General features: G+C 50.5%; 1 protein-coding gene across 1 annotated transcript in view; it reads left to right on the top strand.

The window, feature by feature from the left end:
- Positions 1 to 346: 346 nt before the first annotated feature.
- Positions 347 to 11,385, top strand: part of LOC113592334 (cullin-3-like) — a 45,897-nt gene continuing 34,858 nt past the window's right edge. The window contains exons 1-6 of the mRNA XM_035527820.1: positions 347 to 644; positions 7,169 to 7,366; positions 7,651 to 7,764; positions 9,640 to 9,800; positions 10,688 to 10,802; positions 11,190 to 11,385. The exon at positions 11,190 to 11,385 is cut by the window's right edge and continues 33 nt beyond it. Coding sequence (XP_035383713.1) covers positions 582 to 644; positions 7,169 to 7,366; positions 7,651 to 7,764; positions 9,640 to 9,800; positions 10,688 to 10,802; positions 11,190 to 11,385 — 847 coding nt within the window. The 5' untranslated portion in view covers positions 347 to 581. The remainder of the gene's footprint in view (positions 645 to 7,168; positions 7,367 to 7,650; positions 7,765 to 9,639; positions 9,801 to 10,687; positions 10,803 to 11,189) is intronic.

Genomic DNA, 11,385 nt, shown 5'->3' on the forward strand with positions numbered 1-11,385 from the left:
TACTAAACCGGCCCAGGGTGCACAAGCGGATAATCTCAGCGCATGTGTGCAAATAAAACAACATAAACTATTGCTCGCCACTTACTGTAGACCTCACTCAAATACTTGCTTTCGTGATTAGGGTTTTCCCGAGGTGTGTGAGGTTGCGCGTTTGTGAATACGCTGCGATAGCCACAACATTCCTACTGCGCATCTGAGTTGGAAATTATTGTCAGACGGGGGAATATTCGCGCGTCTGCGTTACTCCAACGCTGCCTGGACGCACTCTGGACGCGTATGTCATCTCGCGTGGTTCCCCCCATCCTCCATGTGTCACATCTCGCGAGACTTCCTGCGCCGTGACAACCCTACCCGTCCGCCATCACTGTGGCTAAGATCCCAAACCTGGGAGTAGAGCGCAGGTAGAGGGTTTGGAGACGGCGCAGAGGCAGTAAAGGGCAGGTAGAGGGTTTGGAGACGGCGCACAGAGTTAGAGCGCAGTAGCGGATTTGGAGACGGAGCACAGAGAGGGAGTTTGGTGTCCCATTAACCACCCAGACTGTGTTTCATGTGTAAGGAGTCCGCACACTCACCGAACAAACATGTCTAATCTCAGCAAAGGGGGCACCAAGAAGGACACCAAGATGAGGATACGAGCCTTTCCTGTGAGTAGCAGCCGGCCACAGCGGCACATGTGTGGGGAGGGAGGCGCCGTGGGGTCAAATCCTGAAGGGAGAGCAGGGGTCACGTTTAGACGCCGGACACAGCAGCGCGTTTCAATCTCACGTCTGGTGACCCACAGCACAGCTGCCCCACACGTGTCCGGGGGGAGACCTGGGGCAGCTCGGGTGTGTTACCTGGGGGGGTAGACCTGGGGCAGCGCGGGTGTGTTACCTGGGGGGGTAGACCTGGGGCAGCGCGGGTGTGTTACCCGGGGGGGGAGACCTGGGGCAGCTCGGGTGTGTTAACTGGGGGGGTAGACCTGGGGCAGCTCGGGTGTGTTACCTGGGGGGGGGGGGGGGGTAGACCTGGGGCAGCTCGGGTGTGTTACCTGGGGGGGGGGGGGGGTAGACCTGGGGCAGCTCGGGTGTGTTACCTGGGGGGGGGTAGACCTGGGGCAGCTCGGGTGTGTTACCTGGGGGGGGGGGGGTAGACCTGGGGCAGCTCGGGTGTGTTACCTGGGGGGGGGGGGTAGACCTGGGGCAGCTCGGGTGTGTTACCTGGGGGGGGGGGGGGTAGACCTGGGGCAGCTCGGGTGTGTTACCTGGGGGGGGGGGTAGACCTGGGGCAGCTCGGGTGTGTTACCTGGGGGGGGGGGGTAGACCTGGGGCAGCTCGGGTGTGTTACCTGGGGGGGGGGGGGTAGACCTGGGGCAGCTCGGGTGTGTTACCTGGGGGGGGGGGGGTAGACCTGGGGCAGCTCGGGTGTGTTACCTGGGGGGGGGGGTAGACCGGGGGCAGCGCGGGTGTGTTACCGGGGGGGGGGGGGTAGACCTGGGGCAGCTCGGGTGTGTTACCTGGGGGGGGGGGGTAGACCTGGGGCAGCTCGGGTGTGTTACCTGGGGGGGGGGTAGACCTGGGGCAGCTCGGGTGTGTTACCTGGGGGGGGTAGACCTGGGGCAGCTCGGGTGTGTTACCCGTGTGCCAGCAGAGCTACATGCGGTAGATGTTTGTTATTGTTAACGTTACTGGTACACTGGTACACGTTCTCTTATAACGTATATATCTATTCAATGCTCTCTTATAACGTTAGTCAGGTAACAACTCGCTATATATCTTAAATACTCGTTTATAACGTGAGTTGTCTTACAGTAGTCCGTTGAGAGCCGCTAAATCTGGCGAAATATGTTCTCACAGCGTTTAGGACCTCTAGTTTTATCTGCCAGGCTCCACATACCTGCTTTATTCTCACTTCTGCTTTACTGTTTAGATCCAGTGGGGACAAGTTCGCGCACACAGCTTGTTTAGCTAGGTTAGCATAGCTAGCTAACTTGCTGGTCGGTTCAGTAGCAGCTTGTTTAGCTTCGGGTTATATTTATATATGAATATTTCGGGTTATGATCAGTTTCCCCAGTTAGACTGTACGGGAAATGATCCGAACTTCAGGCGTATCTGCCCGTAGACGGTTACTCGGTACGTGCCGTTACTGCGCGGCTAAGTGGGTCAAGGTGCTGCGCTCCAGTCACTGCGGGGCTTTCGCTCGTGCTGTGAGCGCGACTACGGGGGGCCGCACGTGTCAGTTGAGCGATTAACTGTGCAGTCGTGTGAACCTGACGTGCGTTTGTCGTGGCAAGCGACACCGTGAGCGTTGTAGTCCTCTGAAGGTCTGTACGAACAGCCCGCCTCACCGGTACGGTTCAGGATATCGACGTGCATCTCCGACGCAAACCGGACAGGCGAACACGCGCTTGAAACGTGTGTTGACACGAATAAAGGAGCCACAACGGTGCGCCTGTGGGACCGGAGATATGAGATGAAGCATGCAGACACTACATGCCCCTCTGTGGAGCAAGTGTTGACGAAACGCTCTCAACGGAGGCGACCTTAGAGGCGCTTTGGGGCTCGAGCTGTCTGCTCCCTCACGCCTGACGTTTTCCGCGTGGCCAAACGTCAGCTCGGCCCGTGACCGGGGCAGGTCGACCGCTGACGTGACGCCTGACACCTGCCGTGTTGAAATATTCCACAACTGTTTCGCAGGAATTGCACAGAAACTATTGCGCACATTGTCGTAGCTCTGTTCGTTCTGTGGCGTTGACATCATTTTGTCATTCTTAGTGAGACATTGAGCACAGCTGTGTCTGAGGCACTAGCAAGCTGAAGCTGTTTGTAGGACTGGCCCAGTAACCGGTTTCCTTATATTTTACAGAAGCGTTGGAGTTGGGAGGTGCATTTATTTGCGATGCCTGTTTGTGTGTATGTGTTTGTTTTGGCCTTCAGATTAAGGCTGAACCTGCTGCACTAGTTATGCTTCTAGAGAGAAGGTCAACAAGGCAGAAAGAACCAGGCTGAGGGGGTCAGAACCTGGAATGAGAGAAATGACATGGTCATGGTTTGTTTTTTTCTCTTTCCAACACGCAAGCACACGCTCCAGCACACACTACCTCTCTGTCAAAAGGGAACTTTTCAGTTATTGTGCAGAAATAATTTCGGTGGATTGGTTTGGATAAACGAGCCACGCGGATTATTGGACGGAGTAGCTGGTGCAGTTTGTAAGATGACTTGCATTTCTTCATGGACGCTGGCTGGGGTGGGAAGGAGTGGTGAAGCACAGAGCCGGTTCCGCATCGCCGTGTTGAGTCCTTCGCGCTTGTCTCATTCCTCTTCTGCTCTGTCGTTTACTGTCTCACTGTGACTGCGTGCATGTGTGCAAACGCGAGACAGAAGAGGAAGACACCCAGTGAGATCACACGCACAGACACAGACTGGCCTTCAGGTGCTGCTTTAAGGTATCAGTTTAGCTGGATGTTGGAGAGAAAACTTGGCCACTGTCACAAACATGTTCTTAGCTCCCATGTATGTGGCTGGCAGGCAGCAGGGTTGTTACCAGGCCTGTTTAAGTTCAGTGCTTAGCTTGAGCGCCACAGTTTCAGCCTTCAGCATGACAGCCTTTGTTCTGTAGTGGGGCGAAGCTGAACCGGAGTTGTGTGGCATCCATTTGTGTAACACTTTAAAAATCACAACATAGCTGCAGATACTCATCCTGTGAATAGAAAGGGGAGTGTTTGAGTACAGGCCGGGGGGGGTACAGACACATAAAAGTCAGGAGACTCTAGCAAACTCCGCGTCATCTCTTCCTACGGTCCTTTATCTGTGGGGGTGCGGTAAGAGAGTTACAGTGAGAGCGTTCACGTATGCGGTGCACCTCAGTCCTGGGGCCATAACGGGAGGCCTGGGAGTAGATGTGGGGGTTAATCCACTTACTGTATCGTCTTAGCAGATCCTGGAGGACAGAGGAACCTTCAAGGAACCTGGTTGTGTGATACTGGCCTGGGCTGGAGTCCACGGCTTTGCGTCTGATCTCCGTGCTCAGTCTTAGTCATAGTGCTAACTGTCAGACTGCTGCAGCTCCACTTATGATGGGCTCAGCAGGTTTTTTTCCGTAATAGATAACGGGTGTGTTCTGTTTGGTGCGTAAATTAGGTAGGTGTTGGTTTATGTCGTTTGTACTTTGTGGTTCAGACTAGCTGTGGAGACGGTCTGGGCTGGGGTTTGGGGCTCACTGACATTGGAGACGGTCTGGGGTCTGGTTCTCACTGACTCTGTGGAGAGGGATTTCAGGGTTGTGTGAAACTGGTTCCTGAGTTTGTAAGTATTAAGTGTTCTAGTCTTTCATGTATGAAATGCACATAATCTATAGAAACCTGCCTGCAAGCGCAAACATGCACCTGTGCACACTTTAGGAGTGTCCTGCTACAGGCTGTGTACTGCAGTTTGTCAGCCTCCCATCCCCTTTAATAATAGAACTGAAAAATCTGAAATAAGATCAAATAATCATTTGATCATTGTGTAACAGGCCATTCAGTGGCGCTCATGGTCGGAGGTGTTGGGCCAGTGTGCGTGTGTTGGGTACGGCAGGGACGCTGATGTAGCAGTGGGTGGAACATAGCTGGAATGTTTTGGCATGGTGTCCCTGCTGGGAGACAAGGACCTGTGTGAGACAGTGGTCCTGTGAACAGGACAGGACGGAGATCTCGTCATCATAGTGACACCCTCCTGCTCATCAACGACAGACACTAAACTGCTTTGATCTCCCGGCAAGTCGGCACAAGTCGGTTAGTCATGCAGGAGTTCTGTTACAAGCAAGAAGCTGAACAAAAGACACAGACATACTGTGAAAATCCCAAACCAGCATTAGGGAAGTAACGTCCATGGAGGGGTCGATTCACTGGAAAACTAAAACGCCCGGGGCTACGCGTAGAGAGGAGAGGCGGGACCAGCCGCAATCCATCACACCCGTGTGGGTTTTCACTGTGAGCAAGTACTTGGCAGCTTTCAGAAATACCCACTGCCACATTCAAAGTGATGTTAACAACAAATATTACCACGGTGACATGTTTCCTCAGTCATAAATAATTGAGCGATGTATGGTGCTCCTCATTTGCATAGGACATTAGTGATTCATAACAGAACGCCGCTCCTCAGACACACTTCCTGAAATGTTCTGACAGATTTGAGTCGGACCATCTCCAGCGAGGTTTGGTCACACACACGAGTCACTGATCGCATTCCACACGCGCAGCCATTTAGCTAATAAACGCGTCCCTTACACGGGCAGCGTTTTGGTGTGGTTGGCGTTAGCGTGGTGGCAAAGTTTGCAGCTGCAGCATTCGGACAACAGGAAGGTGGTGTGCTGGAGGCAGGAGCTCAATGTCACAAGCTATAAGAAATGCAAATGCGAGTGTTGGAGAGGAAGAAGCTCTAAAGACGTGCACGGTTGCCGCTCTGTCGTGATGGAGACAGACTGCAGTCATCTGCTCAGTGCAGCCATGCTGGTCCTGTCTTGGTGAAAGTTACAAATCCGTTATTTTTATGGAACTGGATGTTGTCAGCACACCCCTGGTCTCACTACCGAAGTGAGTGAGTCATCTGTCTCTTGGCAGGGGCCTTTTAATATGCATGGACTTATTGGACTTCTTAACATGTTGACTTCCAATTTGGGACTTTAGCCCAGTGGTAAGTTGACGCTGGTAGGAGTAGGAATTAAAAGCTGTGTTACACATTTAGTGTGATGTGCAGTTATTACGTTTTTATGAATTTGTCCACTTTTAGAGGAAAACGTCAAATGTAAATTGATGTTGTGGTTCATGGACACATCCAGAGAGCGCCCATCTGTGGTGTCTGTGGTCAGGATGCCGAGCTCATGACACAAAAGAAATACCATGATGATTTATTTAGAGAGCTCATTTGAATATCACATTCTCTGCAGTATCGGTATTGCAGAGGCTGGTATCGTGATGTTGATCAGAAATGATGTATCGTGCAGTCCTTGTCAGCCGGTTATTAGTTGTGGCTCTCAGGTTTGTGTTTTTTTTTCACACCTGCACATTTGACCTGTCTGATGAATGTGAAGGGTTGAAGTGGTTTGTCAGCATTCAATTAAAGCAACAAAAAACCATATTGCTCAGAACGTCCAGAATTAGTTGTTTGTTTGTTTGTTGTTTGTTTACATTTAAGAAAGTCACAGTGCCTGAACTGATCAAAAACCTAACTGACAGTTGATTACTTGAATAACAGTTTGTTGCGTTTCTGATGCGTGTAAAAGCAGAAGGCACGAAACACATTTCCTCGTGTGCAGTTTGAGCCTAGGGTGAAACAAGTGTGTTGTGCTCCTCCGTGAGGCAAGGGAGCAGAGTACAGGACTAGTAATCAGAAGGTTGTGCTTGGTGAGGTGTGTGTGTGTAGGGTGCGTATGATGTAGGGTGTGTGGGAGTGTAGGGTGTGTGTATGATGTAGGGTGTGTGTGTGGGGTGTAGGGTGTGTGTGGTGTCTCAGTGGTTCAGGTACTGGACTAGTAATCAGAAGGTTGTGCTTGGTGAGGTGTGTGTGTGTGGGTGTGTAGTGTGTGTATGATGTAGGGTGTGTGTGGGGTGTAGGGTGTGTGTGGTGTCTCAGTGGTTCAGGTACTGGACTAGTAATCAGAAGGTTGTGCTTGGTGAGGTGTGTGTGTGTAGTGTGTGTAGGGTGCGTATGATGTAGGGTGTGTGGGTGTGTAGGGTGTGTGTATGATGTAGGGTGTGTGTGTGGGGTGTAGGGTGTGTGTGGTGTCTCAGTGGTTCAGGTACTGGACTAGTAATCAGAAGGTTGTGCTTGGTGAGGTGTGTGTGTGTGTGTAGGGTGTGTGTGGGTGTGTAGTGTGTGTATGATGTAGGGTGTGTGTGGGGTGTAGGGTGTGTGTGGTGTCTCAGTGGTTCAGGTACTGGACTAGTAATCAGAAGGTTGCCAGTTCAAGTTCCACCACTGCCAGGTTTCCACTGTTGGGTCCTGAACAAAACCCTTAACCCTCAATTACTCAAGTTGTGTTCAGACATGCTTTCATCCAGAGTGACTTACAATCATCAGATACATATTTGTAAACGTATTCTAATCAGTGTTGGTTTATTCGTCTTTTATGAACATACAAAAGCCGCAGTGCGTCTGTTTGGATAGTTGAAACCTCCGTGATGTGCCTGGGTGTTTTTTCTTATTTGCAGATGACGATGGATGAGAAGTACGTGAACAACATCTGGGACCTCCTGAGAAACGCCATCCAGGAGATCCAGCGGAAGAACAACAGCGGCCTGAGCTTCGAGGAGCTGTACAGGAACGCCTACACCATGGTGCTGCACAAGCATGGCGAGAAGCTCTACACGGGCCTACGGGAGGTCGTCACTGAGCACCTCATCAACAAGGTAAGCCCTGCCCCCCACGCAGGGCCGCTCCCCAGGAATGGATGCTGGTGCCCTTTTAAAAAGCGGGAGGTCATTCAGTCGGGAAGTAGATTGCCAGTCTCTGTCTCCAGCCTGTTGGGTACGATACGTTTTCCAGGTTTTGTTGAGGGAGGGTGGCTAGTTAAGAATCAGGTTTGGCGGCGCACGTTCATTCCCCGGCGGACGCGGTTGCTGGAGAAACACAGGTGGTCCTGCAGTGCTGCTTGTGTTTGTTTTTTTCACACGATTTTATTTTTCGTCCCAAGGTACGAGAAGACGTCCTCAACTCCTTAAACAACAATTTCTTGCAGACGTTGAACCAGGCGTGGAACGACCACCAGACGGCCATGGTTATGATCCGAGACATCCTGATGTACATGGTGGGTGGACCCTGGCTAGCAGAGCGGTGCGCTAGTACTTTAGCCCGTGTTGGTGGTGAGCGTCACTTGTCACGTGACCTGACAACTCCACAACACAGCACAGCCCTAGAACCCACTTACAGAGAAGGGAAGTGTTTCTCATGCTGCTGTCTGGAGTGTTTCACAGTGCCTCTCTTTGAGCTCTAGTGACCTCTGCTGGACAGAAGTGCTTTGTGCAGCTTTAGCATTAAAATAAAAATATTTTGGTAGGTTGATGACGTTTTGGGAGAGTTTAGTGTCCAGGGATTGATGGATGCGGTGTGTTTGAAGTTTGAATTGGAATTGAGCTCTTGTGTTTGAGCTCTGGTGTTTAAAAAATCTTATGTTGTATCTTAGAAATGGTCAGTTGTTTAAAATGATGTGCCGGGTGTAGAATGGTGGAATGGAGGACGTTTCTGAACTGAAACACCAGCTCTGGGGTAGAAGGGGAGTGATTTCAGTGGTGACATGTGGCACCACTGATACAGAATGTTACTGTGAACAGAAGTTCAGAATGAAAGTTGAACAGTCACAGTTTAGAGTGTAATAACTGCTGCACATGTTCAGAAAAAATCCTGCAGTGCAGTTTCCAGTATACTTTGAAATTATCCAAATGATCAAATGCAAAAAAAACCCAAAACATTCTTACTTTTTGGTGACAAATTTCAAAAAACATTGTTATAGATTAGCAGTGTAAATTAGCAGTGTGTGTAAGCAGAGCTTTGTGCATTACAAGTAAATGCATGTTTGTTTGTGTGTGTCCTGTCTGTGGCTGTGCTGGTTTACACCCAGCTTGTCTGTCTGCTGTACTAAACTGCTGCAGTTTGAATCAAAGGTGTCATGCCATCCTGGGGGTGTGGCCATACTGGAAGCGGGCGGAGCAAAATGAGCAATGGTGAAAATGTAACAGACAGGAAAGGACACGCCAGGGCGGGCGTGAGAAATGGTTCCAAGTGCGGCAGGAACTTTCTGGAGTCGTGCTGGCTGTCTAATTACCCAGCGTCTGGTGTGCAAGTGATCTTCAGTCCATCACCATCACCACACGAGCCCACGTTAGCTGTGCCTCATTAGCATAACCGTCCTGACTCAGCAAATCAGAGTGCAGGACCTGTGGAGCCGCCGCCCACCACTGCAGTGCTGACCTTCGCACGCCGTCATCCTAATCCTCCTCAGACCGCGTTAACGTTAGTGGCGGATCAGACACACCGCTTGACACGTCGAGTTAACGTTAGTGGTGGATCAGTAGAACTGCTTTCTACTCTTTCACACTTGGGTCTATTTGATTTAGCTTGAGCAGCTCTCTCTGATTCTGTGTGTATGAGAGTGTGTGTGTGTATGAGAGTGTGTGTGTGTGTGTGTGAGTGTGAGATTTCATAAAGAGGTGTGTTTGTTGCCCTCCACAGCCTTGTGCTGTTTGTAAACCTCTCAGTGTGAGCATGTGAGCATGCACGAGCAGGTGTGAGTATGCACGAGCACCCGTGTGGGTTGTAGTGGAACATCCATGGAATTTTCCAGAGCTCCTGCACCCGCCAACACCATCGCGGCGGACAGTGAGGCCAGTCGGTGCCAGCTGGTGTCAGTTATTCAGTCCAGTACAATCCATTTTCAGCTGAGTGGGAGCAGGGCAGAGTGTGGCCAGGCAGGTCAGCACCCCCCCAGTGGAGTGTCGGAGTGGTGTGTTCACTCCTCAGCACTGCTGGTTCAGTATCAGCCAGGACTCCTGTATTTTAACCTCAACAACTATGGCGTTGCTTTGAAAACTAATGATGTTTAGGGCTAATCTTGTTCTGGTGAACTGTTCTTCCATTTTCACACGTGTCCCCGTATGTCTGTCTGTTCGTCTGTCTTTCTGTCCAGGACCGAGTATATGTGCAGCAGAATAACGTAGAGAACGTCTATAACTTGGGCCTGATCATCTTCAGAGATCAGGTGGTTCGGTATGGCTGCATCAGAGACCATCTACGCCAGACCCTGCTGGACCTGATCGCCAGAGAAAGGAAGGGCGAGGTTGTGGACAGGTGTGTGTGTGTGTGTGTGTGTGTGTGTGTGTGTGTGTTTAAAATACTGCAGTTGAAAATGTGTTTGAAATACTGCTTAAATACCTTCCCACTCGGGTGTTAGACCTCTGGACTGGGACAGACGCACCAGGGCTATGGTTCTGCTTCTGTTGTACCGCTGTTGCCAATATCCAACCCGCCACCATAGAAACGGCATGTGTGCATTTAGAATGACGACGTGTTTTCTGTTCTGGAAAAGCTTCTTTTTAAAAAAAAAATTAAAAAGAACAAGTTTAGACAGTAGAATTGACCACGCTGACCTTTACCGCCAGCGTAATAGGGTAATACCGTAATAGTGTGATGATTGGTTGTTTTACAAACGTTCTAACTCCGTCAGCACACAAAGGTTTTCATTCCCAAAATTATCTAGAGTACGAAGTTTATTACGACCATGTAACAAGAGGTTGATGTGAATCACTGAAATGTAGCTGTAAGAAGAGAAGGTATCGCTATGAGAGCAGAGGTCTACGGCTCCTGAGGTTTTTGCCCTGAGCACTGGAGTAGCCCTTCTGGGTTCCACAGGACCTTGCTGGGCGTGGCTACAGTAGAAAGGCACCAGAACCATGAAACCGAGTCCAAGGACCATGTTCGCCACAGTGTGGAACGGGGCAACACCAGGAGGGCAGTTTCCCAGCACCAGGGGTTCCATTACCCCATGCACCAAAAATGAGAGGCTTGGCCAATAAGGAGGGTGACATCACCAGTGTCATTTTGTGATTCGTTTTATCCAGACGCTTGTTTTGAGGTCCATAGCGACAGATTAAATGCAGATGAAACACATTTCCTGTTTGTCGTGCAGAGCGCTCGTTCAGGGCAGTTGGTTTGATTGTGTCTTTCTCCCTGGTCAGAGGAGCCGTCAGAAATGCCTGTCAGATGCTGATGGTGCTAGGCCTGGAGGGACGCTCCGTGTACGAGGAGGACTTCGAGGCGCCCTTTCTAGAAATGTCCGCCGAGTTCTTCCAGGTCTGTAGAACGCAAGGAACTATTACCCAGCTTGGCTGCACCGTAGTACCGTTTAGACGCCCATTTCAAACAAGTTTCATGTTTTGGAGAAACTAGTTTGAATAGTGATCTCTTGTAAAACATGAAGATAAATACAGTAGGTGGTAGTACTGAAGCACTGAAGGTGGTAGTGCTGAGGTGCTGAAGGTGGTAGTGATGAAGGTAATAGTGCTGAAGGTGGTAGTACTGAAGGTGGTAGTATTGAAATACTGAAGGTGGTAGTACTGAAGGTAATAGTGCTGCAGGTGGTAGTACTGAAGGTGGTAGTACTGAAATACTGAAGGTGGTAGTACTGAAGGTGGTAGTCTTCAGTGATTGAAGGTGATGTCTGCGCTGTTCCCTGTGTAGATGGAGAGCCAGAAGTTCCTGGCGGAGAACAGCGCCAGCGTGTACATAAAGAAGGTGGAGGCACGGATCAACGAGGAGATCGAGAGGGTGGTGCACTGTCTGGACAAGTCGACAGAGGAGCCCATCGTGAAGGTGGTGGAGCGGGAGCTCATCTCCAGACACATGAAGACCATCGTAGAGATGGAGAACTCAGGCC

This window comes from Electrophorus electricus, chromosome 7 (genome assembly GCF_013358815.1).
Source record: "Electrophorus electricus isolate fEleEle1 chromosome 7, fEleEle1.pri, whole genome shotgun sequence".
NCBI classification, from domain to species: Eukaryota; Metazoa; Chordata; class Actinopteri; order Gymnotiformes; family Gymnotidae; genus Electrophorus; species Electrophorus electricus.